A 22,872-nucleotide genomic window follows, 5' to 3' on the forward strand; every position below is an offset into this window, starting at 1 on the left:
TAAGCACAAATGAACAAATTACCTTATAACTTATGCTAAAAACTTGGAAACACAAATATTATTAAACACAAAGAAATTAATTAATCTATAACGTACACCAAAACTTAGAAACATAAAAGTTATGAAAACACAATTTATCATATACGCTTATAAAGTTAACCCAACTAGATGAATTCTCTCTTCATGCAAGGTGTCCACATCATTCCTCATTAAGTGACCCACTAAATGTTCTATCTCTTCATGCAAGGTGTCCACATCATTCTCCACTAAGTCTATGGCATCCCATATTAATTACAAAAATATCATGTCATCTATATCATGTGAAATACTTTAAATATTTAATCTATTAACATATAAGTCATCTACATATGTTATTTGTTTGATCACCTATGTCTCTATAATGTAATCAAATATTCTATTGTTTTTCTTCTATTAGCTTAGCGATTGTTTACCAGATCTAATACAACAAAAATAACATACAAGTCAAATTCATATATATGTATAAAAATACAGTGACTACCTAAGAAAATCCCGCAGCAACGCGCGGGGACCGGGAAATTCACCTAGTATGTACAAAAGTTATGGAATTTATTCTATAATTAAGGTTCATAAGTTATTCTATATAACTTGGCAGCGCTGTCCAAAAAGTTTCAATAAAAACTTGTGCTGATAAGTTATGTTCTGCAAAATGTTATATTGTAAAAATTTTAATATATAATTTGTGGTAATAAGTTATACATGAAAGTCATTTGTATAAGTTAGTAACTTTCAAAAAAAATTATGTGTATAACTTAGATATAACTCGGCGAATGACTTAGATGTAAAGTTAGAAAGAAGTTATTCATATTTAAAACTTAGATGTACAAACTAATTATCATAATATATTTGCAGAAATGTAAAACTATGCATGAAATAACTTTTATAAAAAAAAGAAAAATGAGAAAATAAAAAAGAGAAAGATGGGACGCACTTGCCGCAAACATGCTAGTGTGTGTCGACTCGAACGTGCCAACTCTACCCAGGCAAGAGAGAAGTACAGTGCAAACGCGCGTCCGGCTGATAGGAAGCCTCCGAACAGCCTGTTGGATTGTTCACTAGGCTAGAAACCGATGAACGTTCGGGGAAATAGAATTTGCCAGTCCAGTGGCATGTAATAACTAGTATTTGTCAAATGCGAGCTTTATAAATTATAAGCTCAGTGCTGATGTAAACTTAAGTGCTGTTATTGTAATGTCCTTCACATCAGGCCATAAGGACCAAATCATCAATATATACAGGTGCTGGGACTCTCTCTCTCCTCCGACCACCGACAACCACCCCCCCCCCCCCCCCCGGCCCTCTCTCCCGCGTTGAATTTTTTTTAAAACAAAAGTGGCACTGCACGCATGGTGCCAAAGCCGGTGGAGCCGTGGCCGGTGAGGGAGAAGAAGGCATACCACCGGCCTTTGCTCGCCGGCAGCCTGATGACGCTGCTGCTCCTCGCGTGCTTCGTCCTCGGCCGGCAGAGCGCATCGTCGGCGGCCTGCTGGCTCCAGATCGATCTCGCCAAGCTCACAGCGATGAACAATGGAACAGCAGGTACCACGAACACGCTCCCCAACGCGGCGACGAGCTCCTCGGCGGGCTTCTCCCGGCAGGCATGCCGGAGCCGTTACGAGTCGTGGCGGTACTACAAGTACTTCCCGTACGCGGCGTCGCCGTACCTCCAGCGCAAGCTGCGCGCCTACGAGGCTCGCCACCGGCGGTGCGCCCCGGGCACGCCGCTCTACGCCAAGTCCGTGGAGCAGCTCCGCTCCGGCCGCAGCGCCGATGCCGGCATGGAGTGCAGCTACGTCGTGTGGCTCCCCTTCGACGGCCTCGGCAACCGCATGCTGTCCATGGTGAGCGGCTTCCTCTACGCGCTGCTCACGGACCGCGTCTTCCTCGTCGCCCTGCCGCCGGACTCCACCGACATCTTCTGCGAGCCGTTCCCGGCAGTGGCGGATCCAGAAATGGACCGAGAGGGGAGCTAAATAATATAGGCTAAATTTTTTTCTCGCTCAACCCAGTACACTAAGGTCTTGTTTAGTTTCAATTTTTTTTTTGCAAAATAGGAATAATAGCATTTTTCATTTGTATTTAACAAATATTGTCCGATCATGGACTAACTATGCTCAAAAGATTCGTCTCAAAAATTACAGGTAAACTGTGTAATTAGTTATTTCTTTTATCTATATTTAGTGTTTCATGCGTGTGCCGCAAGATTCGATGTGATAGAGAATTTGAAAAATTTTGTAAAATATTTTAGAAACTAAACAAGGCCTAATAGATATAGCTAAGATGATAATTCAATATTGATTCAAAGTGTTTAAAAGCAAAGATTTATTAAATAAGCATGAAAAATACCAAATACACATGAAGTCTTTTGATAAAAAAGAAAACATGTTACAAAAAATTTGAGCCCAAGAGAGAGGCTGCAGCCGCCCCGGCCCCCCTCGTGCGTCCGCCAATGGTTCCCGGGCACGACGTGGCGGCTCCCGGTGGACGACGGCGACTTCCCCGTCGCCAACCTGGTCCCACGGGGGCAGGACATTGAGAAGTCGTACACGAGGCTCCTCGACGCCAAGGTGATCGGCCCGGACGCTAACGCGACGGCGGCGGGCGTGCCGCCGTACGTGTACCTGAGCATTGGGTGGCAGCTCAAGGACCCGCTCTTCTTCTGCGGCGAGCACCAGCTCGTGCTCGGCAAGGTCAACTGGCTGCTTCTGTACAGTGACCTCTACTTCTCGGCTTCTCGCGCCGTCGCTGTACGCGGTGGCCGAGTTCCAGGACGAGCTCCGGCGGCTGTTCCCGGCCAAGGAGAGCGTGAGCCACCTCCTGTCCCGGTACCTCCTCCACCCGACCAACCCCGTATGGAGTCTGGCCACCAGGTACTACCGCTCGTACCTCGCTCCGGCGAAGCGGAGGATCGGTGTGCAGATCCGGATGTTCCGCTACGGTACCATCCACGCCGAGGCGCCGACGACATGTTCAACCAGATCCTCGCGTGCTCCCGGCAGGAGAACATACTGCCGGAGACCGACGACGCCGACGACGACGACGACGCTGTGGTGGTGGTGACAAGGCAGTGGCGACGAGGAGCGCCGACAATGGCGGCTCCAACTCCACGGCCATCTTGGTGGCGTCTCTGTACGCGGACTACTACGAGAGGTTGAGGTCGAGGTACTATGTGCATGCGGCCAAGGGCGGCGAGAGGGTGGCCGTGTTCCAGCCGTCGCACGAGGAGCAGCAGGCGACGGCCAACATGGCACACAACCAGAGAGCGCTCGCGGAGATCTACCTGCTCAGCTTCTCCGAGGAGCTTCTTACGTCTGGGACGTCCACGTTCGGGTATGTGAGCAGCAACCTCGCCGGCGTCCGGCCGACGATCTTGCTCACCGCCTATGGACACAAGGTTCCCGATCCGCCGTGCCGGCGGGCAGTGTCCATGGAGCCGTGCAACCTCACGCCGCCCAAGGGCGTGCAGTGCCAGAGCAAGCCCCTGAAGGAGGATGTTGAACGCCACGTCAGAGTCTGCGAGGATTCCAAGAATGGGGTCAAGTTTTTTGACTAAGCAATGTGCTATTAACTTTATTTTTCTTTTTGACAAAGGCACTCAAAAGAGTATTAAATGCATGAAAGCCAAAAGTCAGGGTCTCGGCAAAAGAGTATTAACTACATGAAAACCGAGCTTTGCCGAGTGTTAAATGCTTTGCCGAGTGCCAAAAGTCAGGCACTCGGCAAAGAGCCTCTTTGCCGAGTGTCGCGCTCGGCAAAGCAAGGCTCTCGACAAAGAGCCTCTTTGCCGAGTGCCAAACACTCGGCAAAGCCCGGCCCTCGGCAAAGATGGTCTTTGCCGAGTGTCGGACACTCGGCAAAGCAAGACACTCGGCAAACGGTGACGGTGGTACACACCGTTAGTCTTTGCCGAGTGCTAGAAGTTTGACACTCGGCATAGATGGTCTTTGCCGAGTGCCAGAAGTTTGACACTCGGCAAAGAATTTTTTTTTTGGTTTTTTGTCTCCAAATTTTTCTACTAACTTTAAACTTGATTTTGAAGCCTAATTTAAAATTTGGCACAATTCTCAATAAATTTCCTATATATATTTAATTTATATCGCTTAAACGTATTTCTTCCGAAAATGCAATATTGAACTACAAGTGCATCGAATCATAGAATTAGTTGATTGGAAAAATGATATTCACAATACTTATTATAGTTTGAGACCATTTCCACGAGCACGCTCGAAATTTCGAACGTCTTATACAAGAAATATGACGACAAAATTGCGGCAGAAATGCATTTTAATTATATAAATTACAAATAAAGTCCGAAAATCTTAAAACCTGGCAACATGTCTTTACATCACATGTAGATGCTATGATAAAAATTAGAGAACATTTCCCAAAAGTTGTCACGTACGTTAGTTATAAACCTACACCTCTCGCATGTGATCACATGTGAAATGAACTAAGAGGTATAGGTTTATAACAATCGTATGTGACAACTTTCGCGAAATGATCTCAAAAATTTATGGTAACCTTCTCATGTGATGTCAAGTCGTGTCGCTAGATTTTAAGATTTTTGGACTTCATTTTTAATTTGTATAATTAAAATGCATTTCTCTCATAATTTTCTTGCCATATTTTGTGTATAACATTTTCGAAATTATGGACGTGCTTCTAGAAATAGCCTCAAACTATAACGAGTATCCTGAATATAATTTTTCCAATTATCGAATCCTATAATTCGATGTATCTGTAGTTCAATATTGTATTTTTAGGAAAAATACGTTTAAGCAAAATAAATTAAATATATATAGGAAATTTATTTAGAATCGTGAAAAATTTTAACATACACATCAAAATAAAGTGTAAAGTAAGTACAAAAAGTTTGGAGGTAAAAAAAATAATAAAAAAAATCTTTGCCGAGTGCCGAATTTGGCTCTCGGCAAAGACTATCGGTGCCGAGTGCCCGTACCTACGGCTCTCGGCAAAGGTTAAAGTGTCTTTTTTTTAAAAAAAAATAATATTGAAATGGTTGTCTTTGCCGTGTGCCTAATGTAAAGACACTCGACAAAGAATATATATTTTTTTGAAAAAGTAAAAATAAAAAGAAAAAAAATTAAAACTGTGGCCATTGTCTTTGCCGAGCCGGATCAAACACTCGGCATAGAATATTTATAAAAAAATTAAAAGAATAAATTTTCAAAACAAAAGAAATTATTTTTTTTAAAAAATTGCTTTGCCGAGCGCCGGATCAAATACGACTCGGCAAAGAATGAATTTTCAAAAAAAAATTGCTTTGCCGAACGCTCAACCAAATGGCACCCGGCAAAGAATGAATTTTCAAAAAAAAAAAGCTTTGCCGAGCGCTAGATCGGATGGCACTCGGCAATGAACGATTTTTTTAAAACAATTTCTTTACCGAGCGCCGGATCTGAGAGCACCCGGCAAAGAAGGTATTAAAAAAAGCAGCCCGCAACGCGCACTCGCCAGAACGCAACCGCACTCGGCCGCACCCCGCTGCCAGAGCCGTGAGCGCCTCCTCGCCGCCGCCGCTCTCCTCGCCCCAGCCCCGCCCCTCCCCGCCACAGCCCCGCCCCTCCCTGCTGCCCGCCGCACCGTTGGGCCACGGCCGCGCCGTCCCACCCCAGCCCCGCCCCTCCCTGCCGGCGCGCCGCCCATCCCGGCCGGCAGACTGAGGAGATGAGCAGCGACGCCAGCGCCAGTAGCTTTGGCTGCTCGGATTCGATGGGAAGGAACGGCACGGTGGCGGCTGCTGGGAGCTCCCAGAGCCTGGCGCTCTCGATGAGCACGGGCTCGCACCTGTCGATGGTTGTGGCCGGCGGCGGCGCCAGCGGAGCGGCCTCGGAGAGCACGTAGTCGGAGAACAAGCGACCGAGCGGCGCCATGGATTCGCCCGGCAGCGCGGTAGAAGCCGTCCCGAGGAAGTCCATCGATACGTTGTTGTTCTGGATTCGTTTTTTGTCTTGGATACATTTTGTTATTGTTCTGGATTCGTTCGTTTCAAATTGGTCTAGTACTCTAGAGTTATTTATTTAGAGGTAACTATCATCTGAGAACATAGCATTAGCATGACCTTTTTCTAAATTTCTAGTACTACTCTGGCAAAATACCATGGCCTTGTTGAGCGATCAGTCCATCGAGAACATAAAACTATCATCAGAGATATATGCTAATGCAACCTTTGGAAACAGTGGCCATGCTATTTTTCTTTTTAATTTTCTGTAGTAGTTCATATGATACTTAGAAGTAAGGTGACTAATTCTAAATTAAAGTATACCATTTTTGTTTACTAAGAAGTGGATGCAATATGTACTGATGTATTTTTCATGCGTGCTGTGATGACAGCATCATATGCCACTGATCACATGGGCGATTAATTGAGAACTCAGTATATATGCATGTACAATTCATGGCTAGTTGTGGAATGGTTAAGTATTATATTACTCTTAGTTCTTGAATGCATTTTTTTTGCCAAAATTTTATTGTTGCAGATAAGCAGCTATGAAAAAGAGCTAGAGGAAATGAAACATATGACTAGACAGGAGTATATTGCATACCTAAGAAGGTAGTATTTTGATGCTTTTATCATCATTCTCAATGTTTCACTTCCATAGATGATTTGGCTAACATTAATATGATCCTATACATTCAGAAATAGCAGTGGATTTTTTCGTGGTGCGTCAAAATATCGTCGAGTAACTAGGTAACTAAACTTCACACAAGTAGTAGGCAATATATGATTTGCGTTCATACAATCAAAATTGTCCATGTTTTTATTTCACATTATCATTAGATGCCTGCTATGCGAAAAGCATAATTACAAGAGATTTATGGAACATGTTTTTATTTTCCTTTTTTTATTATTGAAATAAATGTTGTTTATCGAGCAGACATCATCAGCATGGGAGATGGCAAGCAAGGATAGGGAGAGTTGCAGGAAACAAGGATCTCTACTTGGGCAAATTCAGTAAGCTAGCTGCCTTCTTTTCTTGTTTATTTGTTTGTTTGGAGAACTCAGTGAAGCCTCTAGCACCTATTAAGTGAGTAATGTGACTCATCAAAACCAAATTGCTCGATTAATGGAGATCCTTAAGCTAGTTAATGACTACTCATAGTGTTATATATGTCCCCAAGATCTAGTCATCTCGCTCTGTACTTGTTTAGTCAAATTTCTTGAAATCTTCGTCTCGTAGAACTGAAGATTAGATATTCTATATGTTGCCCTATGGAAGCATAAAATAGTGATCACAACGGCACCATCTGGCGCGCCGACATGTACGGCAGCGTGATCTCCCAGCTGGCCGAAGCTGGGATGGGCGGCTATGCCTCGTACGGGCACCACGCCTAGCTGACCATCGCGTTCCAGCAGCCGTCGCCGCTCTCTGTCCACTACCCGTACGGGCAAAGACTTTTTTTAAAAAAAAATATTTTCTTTGCCGAGTGCATCTAGGCTAGACACTCGGCAAAGAGTGATTCCCAGCTTTGCCGAGTGTCCCCCAGCAGAACACTCGGCAAAGAATTTTTTAAATAAAAAAATTAATTTCTTTGCCGAGTGTCCTGCCTGGAGACACTCGGCAAAGATTTTTTTTTTTAAAAAAGTCCTGAATTTCTTTGCCGAGTACCTCATGGCAGGGCACTCGGCAAAGAATTTTTTAAATAAAAAAAATTAATTTCTTTGCCGAGTGTCCTGTCTGGAGACACTTGGCAAAGAATTTTTTAAAAAAATCGGCAAAGAAATTCGGGATTTTTTTAAAAAAAATTCTTTGCCAAGTGCCTTTCTTGGAGACACTCGACAAAGCAACCGTTAGTTTATAACCGCCATAACGGTAACTTTTCTTTGCCGAGTGCCTTCTGGAAGACACTCGGCAAAGCCTTTGCCGAGTGCCCGATAAAAGACACTCGACAAAGAACCCTGTGCGGCACTCGGCAAAGCCTTTGCCGAGAGCAATAGTGCCTTTGCCGAGTGCCGCAGGCACTCGGCAAAGCAGCTGTCTCCTGTAAGCACGACTTCTAAAGAATAAGAGTACATCAAAAACAAATCAGTCCTCTTCTTCCTTCAATCATCTAATGCTTGCCGGATCTTGACAAACACGCTGAATAAACGGTAAAGAAAAAGAAACACTTACAACACATCCTCGCTAAATATAGCTTTGAAGACTGCAGAAGCCACTTGCTGCTAACAACGAGATCTAGTAACCACTAAAAGAATATCAACTGGAGAAACCCTCCAAGAAACATAGACTTGAATTTCTTCACCATCAAGACAAGAGTGTTGAAATATCGGGCCTTGCTAACAAGTTGACCGAAAGAAGATATCTTGATTGTCATATCAAATGTCAGGCAACTGCTTCCCAAGGAAAACACGTACACTAACTGCCAAGATTTGGAAAGAACGAATAGATCTAACAAAACCATGCTCTCAGTAGCCCTTCCCCAACGCTAGATCAAATGCTGTCAAGATAGAAAGAGACCAAAGAGACATTATTCTTATGCGGCATCATCGCCACCACCTCGTTCATGGCACCAAAGACTAAACCCAGTGAGAAACAAAAAACAAACCTAGATCTATGAATGGGTCGGGCCTTACTTCTCTAACCATCAGCAAGATAACCATGTGAGAGTGGAGGGGGACCGAAGTTGAAACGACCTAGATTTTTCCACAAAGGGGAAAATCCACAGATTCGAATTATAATGTGATAATTCAAAAATTGAGCCATCACATTATCATATATCAGCTGTTATCATAGTCATACATCGTGAAAAACAATATTACAACACATTTACTTTACAACTCTTGGTCAACAAGCCTATTACATCGTTTTTCTAGCGGAAACACACACGGGTCTATATCAGAGTTGATGTAGCGCGTCAGCGGTGAAGGCTCCTCCTTCACGGGCAATCATCAGAGTCGGCGTAGTTTATCAGCGGGCGTAGCCTTCATCTCCGAACCAAACTTGAGCGCAGCAACGAGACCACCTAATCCTTCTATTCTCCGTAGTTATCGTCGTAGACCGCGTTCACAACCTGCTAAACAATTTTCAGTACGATTTGTACTGGCCACTGGCTCCCACCCTATGCTTTTGCGTAAGCTTTGTGGTAAGTGGAATGCAAAGGGTAGATCAGGAGGCCTATATATATGGCTATAGTCTTTCCTATGCAAGTTCATCAATATTTAATAATAATAATTCATCAAGTTTTAATCCATCTCAACCACACACCCATCCATCCATCCCATCACACACATCTCACCACACTCTCACTCTCTAGACGGCAAGTACGACTCCCGCTCGTGCCTTGCCTCAACGGCCAACGCCGGATCTAACACAAACCCAGGGAAAGATAGAAAGGACTCCTCTCTCTAGTCAAGTGAAGCGGTACTTAGGAAAGGTCCATAGCCGACGAATCGGCATATGTATCGATCGATCAACCAAACTTTGCAGAGGTTTACACTAACCACAAGATCACCATCATCGACGGTGGCCCCCATCTAGGCTGATTCCGAGCTGCCTCCCAACTAAATACGATGCCACCCTACCACTCAGAACTGGGGCCATACCGGAGTACCACCGGCATGCTGAGACTGTGAGGCGTAGTACCGGGCCCCAAAGGTCACTACGCTGTCTTAGGAGGGTGTGGGTCCTCATGCCCGTACCTCCCTACACTATCCGCTAACAACCTAGTAGTAGTGGCACCGCACTAGCTGGTCGTACATTCGTCCCGCACCATAATAAGGCGAGTGGCGTGTAAGGCTTCCTAAGACCCGGTCCACAGAACATCTCAGTCCTTAGGGTGACCAAACATGACATCTTCACGAGGGGCCAACCGATGCCCCGCTCGACAGGACATCCGGCTACCCCGTGCTAAACAGCACCTCCCATCCCGACGCTTCGTCCCACAAAGACACTCCACTCCGGGACCTCTCCCTGTCACATGTACCCGCCACAGGTATCTCTCATGGAGAACGCCTAGGTAGCGTCCTCCGGCAAGACTTGTCCCAAGACTCGTCGTAGATCCTGCTCGGTGGACTCGACCCTCACCACACACCTAAGACACACGCCAAGATCTCCTCAAATCTATTACCATCTCATTATCCAGTTATTGGCACCACGTGCCTTATCCACTCACATTCAATCTCCCACATTGCATCACATCACAGATATAATGCGTAGTAGAAGCAGTAGCAAGTAGTATGCAGCATCTAACCTGACAGCGGGTGTGCGAGGGTTATAGGTTGCAACAAGGCAATGGCTCACAAGCATTTCTATCATGCAACCTATCTCAGTTCATTTGCATAAAAGTAAAGCACTAGCATCTACATTATTGCATGTCTAATAGGATTCTACGAGGTTGGGTGGGACGTGGCACCTGTCGAATGTCATTTCCGAGATTATCAGTGCACTCGTAGTTGTTCTCATCCGAGATCCTCCTTTCTGCATGTCCTCCCTCCAACGGGTCCTGATCCGATCAACGCTAACCGAAGCAACTACCTCGAAAGCGACAAACAAGGCGAAACAATCAAACGACTAGACCTAGAAAGACTGTGAAAAGAGGCGACAAAATATTGAAGAACAACTACACTAAAAGAGCACCGAAAGGATAACCACTTAGCCCTCTCAGCGGATGTCCGATCCCTGGGCTAAAAGAAATAGGAATGGCTGTTCACCAAGTAAGTCAGAGTCTTAGCCTAGCCGATACTTCCCGGGGCAACTGAGTCAACCTGTACGGCTTCAATAAATGGCTTAGACTCTAACTCATTCTAAGCAAACACCACAGCTTACGGTCTTTCGATCCAAGCGTCACAGAGACTGACGAGAATCAAACTGTTGTAAGCACAAGAGATTCGGATCTCTCTCAACTCATACGCCATTATGATTGACGAGAGTCAAGAGAAGGTGGAACAAAGAGAGAAGAAAAGGGAAGTGGTCTATTCCTTCCAATCCACCCGCCATGGTAAGAGACGGGGAATCAGAGAGAGTGACACACAAGTGCACGAGTGCTCAAACTACTTGTAGGGTACCACAACCTAGGTGCACTAAATGCACTAAGACATCTCTAGGGTTCTTAGCAGTGCGGTTGTCACCACGAGAACCAAAGAAATGCTACGGTCGAATAGGTACAAGCATACAAGAGTTTAGGCACGAAGAACCAAAAATACAAGAAAAGACACGGGCTTCACTTTCCATTGATCCGCTCGCCAAAGCAACAGCGGAAATCGCAGAACTGGAAACAAAACATCGAACAAGCAAAAGGGGCTCAATCCACATCTTACTGGATCAACGGGGATTGAGAACAAGAGAGAAGAAGAACGAAATCACACTCTTTCAACCAACTTGCCATGGAACAAATGACAGTTGGAGAAATAAACATGACCCCATGAACTACACCAACTCATAACACTTCTCGACCTAGGTGCTTCTGAATTGGCACAGGGTCATTCCTATAGTTTCAGGCGATGCGGTTGTCACCGCGGAAACTAAGGGAAATGTCCGGGTCTAGGTGGCATAAGCATATGAGAAGAATAAGATAAACATGCGAGAAACTAGGTAAAGTCCGATGACCATGGCGAGGTGACTCGCGGCCATGAGCTCCACCTAACGAGTTGGCTTTCATAAGTCCCATGATCATCGTCCGCTAATCCTCCCACTAAACTAGGTCACGAGTGGCTCGCCAAGTGCGGGTAGGAGGCGCACCGACAATGAGTCCATGGTAACCACGCCTGTGGGTCGAAAAGGGTCGCTAACAATCATAGCACTAGAGAGTCAATTAAACGTGGGGAAACGAGTTACGTTCAGCATCGCGATCACGGTGGGACGAACCCACGTTCGAGACGATCAAACAAACTACCATTTTCCCCAACCGGCTCGAAGGCTCAGTCCTCAGGCAAATAGCAAAAGAAAGAACAACGACTACACGAGAGAAGGGACATGCTTAGCATTACGACCATGGCAAGACAAACTCGCGATCGCAACACTCAAACATATCACTCTCTCAACCGGCTCGAAGGCACGGTCCACAGACGACGACAATCACACAAAGAATCACGACTCGACTGCTAACAACACAAAGACAACGATGACTCGGAGTAGCACATTCCCATGGCACAAGATAGAGATAGATAGATATATAAATAGACCGGCACGAAGGCACGACATAGGCATGGGTATAGATAAATCATGTATCGACAAGTATAAACGATGATAGAAAGATGTACAAAAGCAAAAGGGGTTTTTCGTCGGCGTCGACTTGGGTTCGACCTTGGTGATGGCAGGGCAGGCGAGGCTTGTCGCGGAACGCCCGGGTGAACTTGGCTAGCTGCAGCGTGTCCTGGTCCGCTATGGCGTGCTGATGGAGGTCAGAGTTGGGCATGACAGCACGATCCAAGAGACTCTAGCAAAATGATATAGCGAAGCCACTGCTCCCCTGCAACAGTGAAGTTCACGGCACGAAGGCCGGTCTCAGTCGGGAACGCAAGAAGGGGGAAAACTCCGGTCTTGGCGAGGCTCACCGGGGGCTTGGTTTGGCGAGGTCGTGCATAGGAGTTCGACGCGGTGACCGTGGCAAGGACGGGGACGGACGCATCGTGGCCGCGGCGACGAGGTACATGTTGGGGTCGAGGAGGCCGCGGCCGCCACGGCACGAGCAAAGAAGTTCGCGGCCGGCGCCAAGCAGTGGCGCTCGGGCCCGACGCGAAGGTCGTGGTCGTGGCGTCGCGAAGATCGCGGCCGAGGTTCGGCTTCGGTGGCGTCGGCGTCACAGGTCGGGGTCGTGGTCACGGCCGATGTTGCTGCTGCCCGGCGTCGCGACTGCTCGTGCACGTCCCACGGCTTGACGCAGAGGACGTCGCGGCGAGGTGGGGCGCTGGGCGAGGGCGACACGGCGTCGGGGTCACGGCGTGGTGCCGCGGCTCCGGTGCGAGGACGGCGCGGCACGGTCGCGGGCGATGTCGACATCGCGAGCGCAGAGCGGACCGGTGGCGGAGTTGGTGCCACGGCAGCATAGCTTCAGGACGAGGCCATGGCGCGGTCGTGGGTGGCTTCGGTGTGGTCGTGCTCTGTGACGTCCGCGGCGAGCTCGTCGGCGAGGCGACGCAGAGGAAGGGGCGCGGCCGACACGGCGTTGCGGGGCTGGGCTCCTGCTCGACGCGGAGGGATCAACGTCGAGGAGGGGGGGCTCGCGGCCTGGAGTAGGGGGCTTGGTGGCGGTTGACGGCGCCGGTCGCGGCTTGCGGACGACGGCGTCGTGGGGTCGGGGCTCGGCGTCGGCGCTCGGCTTGGCGGCGACGAGTGCACGAGGGCGAGGCTTGACGGAGCGGCGACGGCTGGGAATGGAGGAGAGAGCGGCGGCGGCCATGGCTTTTATAGGCGTGCGTGGCTAGGGCATAGAGGGCTACAGCGGCTCCTGGGCGTCCGTGCCTCGGAGAGGACACGCGGCGCTCATCGGCGTCCGTGCCACGGAGGCAGAGGCGCGATGCGGGTGCCGGGGCGCTCAGGCGCGGGCGCTCTCCAGGAGGCGAGCGGCGGCTGGGTGCTGGGGTGCGCGCCCCCTGCTCGCTAGGGTTGGGCTGGGGCGCTGGCTGCTGGGCCTGGTGGGCCGCACGGTGGGAAAAGGCCAGGCGTGCTGAAGGGGGAAACGAGCTGGGCCAAGAGAGGGGGCTAGGCCACGGGGGGGAGAGAGAGGGAAGGCTCGCGACTGGGCCTCGGGTCGGGGCGAGGCAGGGGAGGGGAGCGGGCCGGCCTGGCTGGGCTGGATAGGCCGCGCAAGGGTGCTGGGCCGAGGGAGCGCCAGCACGAGCTGGGCTGGGAGAAAGGAGCTGGGGCGATTGGGCCAAATGGAAGTAGAGATGGGTTTCCCCATTTTCGATTTACTGAACAAGAGAGGGAATCAGAAGGATTTTTTGGAGATTCAATTAGATACTGAAACGAATTCGGAGGAGATTTGAGATGAGATCAAGGAGGGAGGAGGATTGAGAAGGGAATTCCGAGAAGGGTTCAGAAACAATCTAAAGGAGTTTGAGACATACTCCTATAAAAAGGTTGAGAAGGGATTCGCTTCACCTTTGAGATAGGCTCAGCGAAGATTTGGGAATACTTTGCTACGGATATGTGCACTCCAAAGAAACTCAAAACCCTAAATAAGACTAAACACTAAACCGACTCACGAACAAAGCACTTGCCTACAAGCAATTCTATATGGATGCAACGATTTGTTAGTGGGTTAGGATCGATTTTTCACCTAGAAACTATATGATTCACACAATTATAGGAAAAATTTTAAAAAGTTCGTACTTTTGGTTTACGTAAAAATCTGGGATGTTACAGAAGTGGTGGCGCTAGAAGCCTGCTAGAGGACGCCTCAGGAGGAGCAATTGCTGCGTGGTGTATCGTGTTATTAAATTTATTGTTTTTAAATGGGCAACTGCTTGGTTTCTATTTGTGCACATCTCTAAAGATTAGCTAGGGGTTCTAAACTAAATCATTTTTATCTATTTTGGCTTCAAGTATATTTAGGTCTTGTTTAATTTGGCTCCCAACAAATGTGAATGAACTTATAGCTTATTTGGATTCATTACTACTGATTTTTAGTAGTCCAACTATTAGATCCAAAGAATCTACCTAGTAGCTAATAAAAAGTTAGTAAGGCCATCCACACGCGATGATGTGGATCTTGGAGCAGCTATGAATGGGCTAAGACAAGAGGGTAGAAAGGAGGGACGAGCGGGAGGCATGGATCAGGTGTTCGACTAGTCAAAGCGCATACTCTGGCAATGGTAGTAGAGGGGTGATGGTGGGGAGCAGAGGAGCAACAACATGCTAAATGGCGACATGGAGAAAAGATGTGAGAGGAGAGAGAGAGAAGTGAGCTATAAGCTTACAATACAAGAACGTAACTGAAAAATTCTGTAAGAGAGATAGGTAGGTCATATATTAATGCTGAAGAGCTAAAACAAGTTTAAACATTCTATGGATGTATATATGCACTATGGATGTGCATGTTTCAAATGTCTTAAAAGTCCTAAGTATGTTTTTCCTGAAAGGTTTTAACGATTCCACCAAGTGATGAATGTTTGTATTTTTATTAAGGTCTAAGTGAATTATTGTACTTAACTACATTATTTCATCGTTGTCACACTCTTCCGATTCAGTGACCACCAAGTCTCTTTTTCTGCAAACGTAGTACACAGGCACTTGCAACAGTACAACAGTAGCGGCAAACAGTTGGACCCTCGCTCCCCGTGGCCCCACCTGGCAGTTGCATAGCCACCCACCGCCCAGAGCCTCGTTGACTGGGCACGTCACATGCAACTCGTACGTCCCCATTCGACCAAAACCCTCGCTGCGCCGCCGCCTCAGTCCACATCGATCCGAGCAGTGACTAGCATGGCGACGGCGGGGCTGGTAGTACCAGCTCTGGTGGACGACTCCGTCGAGGAGATCCTCCTCCGCTTCCCTCCGGACGACCCCGCGGCCCTCGTCCGCGCCGCCCTCGTCTGCAAGCTCTGGCGCCGCCTCGTCTCCAACGCCAACTTCCGGCGCAGGTTCCGCGAGTTCCACCGCGCGGCGCCCATGCTCGGTTTGCTCTGCTCCCAGAGAGCGTCTTTCCACTTTGAATCCACCACCTCCTTCCGCCCGCCCTACGGGGGCGACGGCACCGGCACCGGCACCGGCGTCCGGACCCAGCGGGCGCTCGACGCCCGCCACGGCCGCGTCCTCCTCGGATCAACGCGGCGCGACTGCGAGGACCTCGCCGTTTGGGATCCCCTCAGGGGTGACCTCCAAACGCTGCCGCCGCTCCGCCATTGCTGCTGTGACGGCTGGACGGCGGCGTTGGTTTGCGCGGTCGCCGGGTGTGACCACCTCGACTGTGCCCCACGCGGGCCCTTCCGTGTCGTCTTCGTCGGCACGGACTGGATGTCGCAGTTCGTCACCTCCGTGTGGCTCTACTCATCTGAGGTTGGTTCATGGCGTGAGGACCGTAAGGTCGCCATTGTTAGGGCACCCAACGCCTACCTCCCTGTCAACATCGGCCCAAGCGCGCTGGTGGGGAATTCTCTCTATTTTCGATGTGCCACCAGAATCCTGGAGCACAATTTGGGCACACAGGTGTCTCAGTTTACACGACCACCTGCATTCTTCATGCCGGATATGGTGCTATGCTTATGACTACAGAAGATGGTGACCTGGGATTGGTCATCATTAAGCAGTCCAAACTCATCCTATGGTCAAGGGAGACTGCTTGTCTCGAAAGTGGGAAGAAGGATAACACTAGATGGGTTCGAAGCAGAGTCATTATGCTTGGGGCTTTGCTCCCTGTTAGTACCATCTTGTATTCGGCTCGTTTGGTTGGCATTGCAGATGGTATTGCAGTTATTCTAGTGCATATTGCTGGTCGACTCTTCACTATTGATGTTAAGGCAAGATGTGTTAAGGAGATTGGAAAGGGTCTGTACCTCGATGGCTATCATGTTGTCCCCTTTCTGAGCTTCTGCACTCCAGGTACGAACTGAATGAGTTCAAAAAAAAAGGTACGAACTGAATGTTTCAGAACGAAAATATTTCACAGTTAATTACAATAAAATATTTACAATGATGTATGTCATCAAGAAACTAGAATAATAAGTTTATATATAAGAGTAGAAATATCTTTAAAACTGCTTCCTTTTGCATTTCCTTGCACCGTCCTTCAAATTGGCTACAACCATGTACTACGTGTGTTGATAGTTTTCAACTGATTATTGGGTCCTCAATCAGTCAATCTTGACAATTGACTTAAGTTTGGAAGAGCTAGGAAGGTATCCAGCAGGAGACCCTATTCTTTAAGGGGTCTTGAAACGTTCTTCCCATTATATTTGGAGTTCACTAGCTATATCTCAATATTTTGATAATTTGTGTTTACTAGGTGGCATTGTTGCTGACAAGTAATTGTATTTGCTTTCATGGTTATCCACGGTTGCTAATTGAGGAGAAAATTTGAAATTTGGTCATCAACATGATGTTTTTTATTTTAAAATTATGTGTCCTTTTGCAGCTCTAGAAGCAGCCTTTTCAGACGTGGGACCAGGTGCGAGTGCTTCAGCTGCATCACAAATTTAAGGTGCTCCCGACTCCCGTCGATGAGAAATTGAGCCAGTCCCTAGTGATAATTGAAGTCGGCATGACCTTTACGGAGGATCAATTATTCAATTCTAGCATTTTTTAGGTTGTCATAGATTTTTAGGTTTGGGTCATTATTTTCATGTTCTACTGGCCAGCTTGTCGATCGGCGAGATATGGTACCCCTGCATTTATCCTATTTAGCTTTACGGATGATAATAAGTTGCATTTATCCTACTGCGTTTTCACTTTGGGTTGCAAGCTTTAGCACAAAATGGAGAGACTGGATTGCGGCGTTACTAGGATCCGCAAGTTCAAGAATTTTAATCAATGGTCAGCCGACGAAAGATATAAGACATGAGAGGGGGCTTCGACAGAGGGATCCCCAGTCATCATTGCTTTTCATTCTGGCCATCGATCCTTTACAACGCATCATCGAGGTTGCGGCACAGAAATGCATCCTTAATCCAGTCTTACCAAGGACAGCAAACCTTCGATGTTCGCTATATGCGGACGATGCGGCGATCTTTGCTTCTCCCAGTACTAGGGAAATGGACCATTTACACCAAATCTTGTCCTTTTTTTGGAGAATGCTCAAGATTAAAAATAAACATCTCTAAAATGGAAATCTACCCGATCAGAATAGACAACAACACGGTTGCACATATACTCCAGAACTTCCCTGGAAAAATCTGCAATTTCCCTGGAAAATACCTTGGCCTCCCCCTCCACATACGGAGATTGAGGAAAATTGATGTACAACCACTCCTGGACAAAATCAGTGCTAGGTTACTAGGATGAAAGGGGCGGTTTTTATCTTCAGCAGGGAGAGAGACTTTGGTTAAAACGGTGCTTTCATCTCAACCGATTTACCATATGACGGTTTTCCAGAACTCAAGTGGCTCATAAAGAGGATTGACCGAGTGAGAAGAAGCTTTCTCTGGAGGCTGAGCATGACACCTGACAAAGTCCATGGTGGACATGCGTTAGTGAACCGGCCTACCTCCTGTTGTGCCCAAAGATCAAGGGTGGACTAAGAATTTTAGACTTAGAACGTTTTGCACGAGCGCTCAGACTACGATGGTTATGGTTCCAATGGCGCCAAAAGGAAAGAGCATGGAACAAACTCGGCCTACCATGTGACAACCAAGATCGGGACCTTTTTGCGGCATCGACAATAGTCATGATTGGAGATGGCAAAACAGCCAAATTTTGGACCTCATCATGGGTACAAGGAATGTCGCCTAAAAGCTTCGCACCAAATTTATTTAAGAAAACCAAGAGGAAGCATATCACAGTGCAAAAAGCTTTACAGGACAGCAAGTGGATCTCTCATATTACACCAATTCTTTCACTCGATGAGCTTCAGAAATATGTCCAACTATGGGAAGTTGTACAACAAATTCAGCTAGATACCAATAGAGAGGATAACATAATTTGGAGATGGACAGCAGATGGGGAGTATACGTCCAAGAGCGCATATCACATCCAATTCGAAGGGACTATACTAAGCTACGGATTATGTCGATATGGAAGGCCAAGGCCGAGCCAAAATGCCATTTTTTCGCGTGGACACTGCTACACAAGAAGATTCTAACAACAAATAATACTTGATAAAAAGAAATTGGCCAAATGACCCCATGTGCAAACTATGTGGAGTCGATCCAGAAAATCCACCGTAGGATTGCCCTTTTAAAAAACAAGTATGGGCCATGATGAAAAATTGGTTCGGATTATCAATTATTGACACGGTGGAAGAAAATGGATCACTCCATGGGTACTGGCGCAGATGCAGGCTATGAATAGACAAACCCCATAGGAAAAATTTTGATGGCCTCATGATCTATTTTTGGTGGAATATTTGGAAAGAGCGAAACAGAAGAACCTTCCAGAACAAAAGTGTGCGACCAAGAGAAATGACACGATTATGCAAGGAAGACATAGATCAATTTGAGTTGGCCTTTAGTCCAAACGTGAAAGCTTAGCATTAACTCCCACAAGTTTTTCTCTTGTTTTTTCTTTATCTTTATTTTTGTCTTTGTTTTGTTTTGAGTGGCTGGCCCCAGTGGTTGAGAGTTTTTAAGTGGGAGTTGTAATTATGCTGTATTTTCTTTTATTTTTTCTTGTCTAATAAAAATACGGCAAAAACTTTCTTCCGCCTTTCGGAAAAACTTTGGGTTGCAAAATGAAAGGTTGGGACTTAAATGTTTGCTTTTATCCAAAGTTATATATGTCATGTTACTCCGACGTTACCTATTGCGGTACTTGATTCTTGAAATAGCTGGATAACCACTAATTTAGTTTATAAGTAGGAAAAAACCATACTCTTCGTTATTCATACTCCCTCCGTCCCATAAATAAATGCATTTCTTTGACTACTACGATTTATGTTTGACCATTTGTCTTATTTAAATTTTTTATGCAAATAATAAAATAAAGAAATCATTATAAAAATATATCTAACAATAAAATAAGTCATGAAAAAATAAATAATATTAATTAAAATTTTTTAAATAAGACGAACGGTCAAACATGAATCATAGAAGTCAAAGAAATACAATTATTTGTAGGACGGAGGGAGTATATGTGAAGAACAAAGTTTATAGAATCTTGGATACTAGCTACAATTGCATAAAAAAGTGTAATACTGAGGTTCTCCCTTGTAAGTTGTAACAAGTATTATTATGGACCATTCATGAAATCCAACAGGGGAAGAAAGCACCACATAACAGTATTAGCCTCATAACAGTATTATTATGACCGCCTTGGTTATGTTTGCTGTAGTAGTGGTTTGATCAAATTTAAATAAATTGGAACTAGTTTTCATAAAAATTTGACGTCATTTCACTAAAAAACTGTATAATCCAATGTGCATCACAATTTTGTAATACTGTTTGGTGTAATGTTGGAACATTTAGGCCTTGTTTACTTCCAAATTTTTTTGCAAAATATGAATAGTAGCACTTTCGTTTGTATTTGACAAATATTGTCCAATTGTAGATTAACTAGACTCAAAAGATTCGTCTCGTCAATTCCGACCAAACTGTATAATTAGTTTTTATTTTTATCTATATTTAATACTTCATGCATACGTCTAAAGATTCGATGTGATGGGGAATCTGAAAAATTTTGTAAAATTTTTGTGGAACAAAACAAGGCCTTAAGCGAAAAATTTAGCCGAGATAAAAAATTTCAGACCCCACCAAAAAGGCAATAAGTAATTGATTGAATCCTACATTGAAAATAAAATTGAATCCTTTGAATTATTCCCATTTGATGTCAATTGCCTTTTGCTAATTTTTGGTCCTCACCAAGGCGAGGACAATCCCAATCTCCGTGCATCCTTGGCTCCACTGGCACAGACACTGCATCCTTGGTCCCACCGGCAGAGGCGTCCTCAGTCCTCACTCCTCACCTCACAGGCTCACACTCGCACTTCGCTGTCCCCCAACCAAAACCCTCGCCGCCGCCGCCGCCAATCATCAGGATGGCACCCGCGACGGCGCTGCAGGACGAGCTCGCGGAAGAGATCCTCCTCCGCCTCCCGCCAGACGACCCCGCGCTCCTCGTCCGCACCGCCCTCGTCTGCAAGCATTCCTGCCGCCTCATCGCAGACCCCGGCTTCCGCCGCCGGTTCCGCGAGTTCCACGGCGCGCCGCCATGCCGCAGTGTTTTGTGCTGATGCAGGCTGCAGCCACCTTGACTGCCGCCACAACCCTTTCACCGTGATCTATGTGAGCATCATAGGAGAATGGAAGATGGAAGTCTACATCTACTCGTCGGAGGCTGTTCAGTGGCATCTGCCTTCTGTGCCTTACGCCGCTGCTCAACAAGGCGACTATCTGGACTTGGGGCCTAGTGTCCTTGTGGGGAACTTACTCTACTTCGTGCTTCGGAGGAACACCAGAATCCTGGAATACAATGTGGCCACAAGGGAAATGGGTGTTGTTCATCTACCACCTGGTTGTTTCTCAGAGCGGCGAAATATGCTCATGACTGCGGAGGATGGTTGCCTGGGATTTGCCACTGTGCATAAGTCAAAACTCTGTCTATGGTCAAAGGAGAATGGTTCTGATAAGGATGCAGGGTGGGCACAGAGGAGAGTCATCGACCTCAAGATGCTACTCCCCATTCGTTCCCTCTTAACCCCTCCTCATGTGGTTGGCTTTGCAAATGGCATTGGTGTCATTTTTGTGCACACTTGTGATGGGCTCTTCACTATTGATTTAAACTCCAGTCGGGTCAAGAAGGCACGGAAAGCTAGTGATGGCTCCAGGGTTTTTCCATACATGAGCTACTGCACCCCAGGTACGAGCCTCATATGCAATGTCCATCTTTAACACAGTACAACTGTACTTATATATCTATGATACAGTCCAATCCATTTATGACAATGGATTATCACAATTTCATAGTAACATGCTATTGACTTATAATGGACTACTCTATTTATATTGCCTATATATGCCTTGGAATTTCTTTGTCTCCTTCAACTGTTTAGGGAAGATAATGGATCATGATAATTGATCTAAATTTAGGCTGGGCCAGTAAGCCACTCAACAGGAGAGATGCCTTGTTCTTTTTCTTGTGTGTATGTCTTTTATGAGAAGCCATTACCTACATCAGTTTCTATTCCATATATCAGCTAGCCAACCATCTTGAAACTTTTACATTCCTTTGCCATGATCTATCAATGTCAGTTGTCACTTAACAATATAGAGATATGGATGATTATATTTAATCTTGGAGATGTGTTAATGATCAAATCTAGCTGTTACCCAGTAAGGTACCCCGCAGGAGATATATTTTCTTCTCTCTTCTAAAGCCATAACTTACATGTGCTTCTACACTGAATATATTAGCATCAAATTTTCTGTTATTGCCACTTTATATTATACAAACAAAGATAATTTTTGAGGGAAAACAAACAAAGATAATTGTACTTGTGCTAAACCGAGAGAGGCATTTCTTTGTCAAGCTTTTAGTCCAAATTCTTTTCAAACTGTCAAGTTTGTCTGTTCATTTAGCCAATATATCTTATGATCTGTGTTGTCCGGTTAGAAGAAAATATTCACTGAGGAGAACTTGGTTCTCAACAAGCTAATGCTATGTTCAATTTTTATGCATTCCTGCAGCATTGAGAGCAGCAACAACCTCTACAGATGAGGGACCAACTATGGGCGCTTCAAGTGCATCAGATGCTTAAAAGCCATGATCTGTGGAGTTGAGTGGAGATTTTGGTTCTGGTAACGGTAACGAGGTTAGGCTCTATGATGGGACAGTTATTTACCATCAGTGAAGTTAGTTTGACTCTTAATTTGTTGCCCGTTAAGGGTTCTGTATTTCTTTAAGGGATCATATCTTCTAAATTGGTAAGCCTGTCAATTGGCCTTGTCTGTAAGGTGGCTATCCCAGCCTTGCATCAACCAGCTCTATGTGCATTTCCTGGACTTTTACTATCAGTGAAATTAGTTCTACTCTTAATTTGGTGGTTCCTTCTGGAAGGGAAGCCAGTTAAATTAGTATATGTGGTTCAGTTTCAGTATGACTTGAGCCTCACGACATATTGATATGAAGTAAGACTGTGAGTGTAGCATCAACGCTGCCATGATTTTAATCCATGGCATCAAAAGGGATAAGATCGAGGAGCTCATCTCATAGCGCATTGAAGAATAGAACACTACTGGGCTAGAGCATTTATGATTTAATCTTTATAACCTGAATTGCTTAAATG

General features: G+C 46.1%; 2 protein-coding genes and 1 pseudogene across 2 annotated transcripts; 2 read left to right on the forward strand and 1 right to left on the reverse strand.

Moving 5' to 3' along the window:
• Positions 1,362–3,592, forward strand: LOC8059884 (annotated as a pseudogene).
• Positions 13,050–15,365, reverse strand: LOC110432362 (vegetative cell wall protein gp1-like). Its single transcript, XM_021452603.1, has 2 exons — positions 15,291–15,365; positions 13,050–13,400 (listed from the first exon to the last, which is right to left on the reverse strand). The coding sequence occupies exons 1-2, from the start codon at positions 15,363–15,365 to the stop codon at positions 13,050–13,052; spliced, it is 426 nt and encodes a 141-aa protein (XP_021308278.1).
• LOC8084294 lies at positions 15,426–22,581 on the forward strand. Its single transcript, XM_021452605.1, has 5 exons — positions 15,426–16,110; positions 16,401–16,541; positions 17,074–17,106; positions 20,454–21,446; positions 22,274–22,581. Exons 1-5 carry the CDS (start codon positions 15,426–15,428, stop codon positions 22,342–22,344), a joined length of 1,923 nt encoding a protein of 640 aa, XP_021308280.1. The 3' UTR covers positions 22,345–22,581.

This window comes from Sorghum bicolor, chromosome 2, assembly GCF_000003195.3.
Source record: "Sorghum bicolor cultivar BTx623 chromosome 2, Sorghum_bicolor_NCBIv3, whole genome shotgun sequence".
Lineage (NCBI taxonomy): Eukaryota > Viridiplantae > Streptophyta > Magnoliopsida > Poales > Poaceae > Sorghum > Sorghum bicolor.

Excerpts from the sequence above, each read along its gene's own strand:
- LOC8084294 (XM_021452605.1), top strand. The coding sequence starts at position 15,426 with ATGGCGACGGCGGGGCTGGTAGTACCAGCTCTGGTGGACGACTCCGTC. Across the intron at positions 16,111-16,400 it reads GAATTCTCTCTATTTTCGAT|ATGGTATTGCAGTTATTCTA; the intron begins GTGCCACCAGAA and ends TTGGCATTGCAG. Across the intron at positions 16,542-17,073 it reads TCTGAGCTTCTGCACTCCAG|CTCTAGAAGCAGCCTTTTCA; the intron begins GTACGAACTGAA and ends GTCCTTTTGCAG.
- LOC110432362 (XM_021452603.1), bottom strand. The coding sequence starts at position 15,365 with ATGGGGACGTACGAGTTGCATGTGACGTGCCCAGTCAACGAGGCTCTG. Across the intron at positions 13,401-15,290 it reads GGTGGCTATGCAACTGCCAG|CCATGGCCGCCGCCGCTCTC; the intron begins GTGGGGCCACGG and ends CGCCTATAAAAG.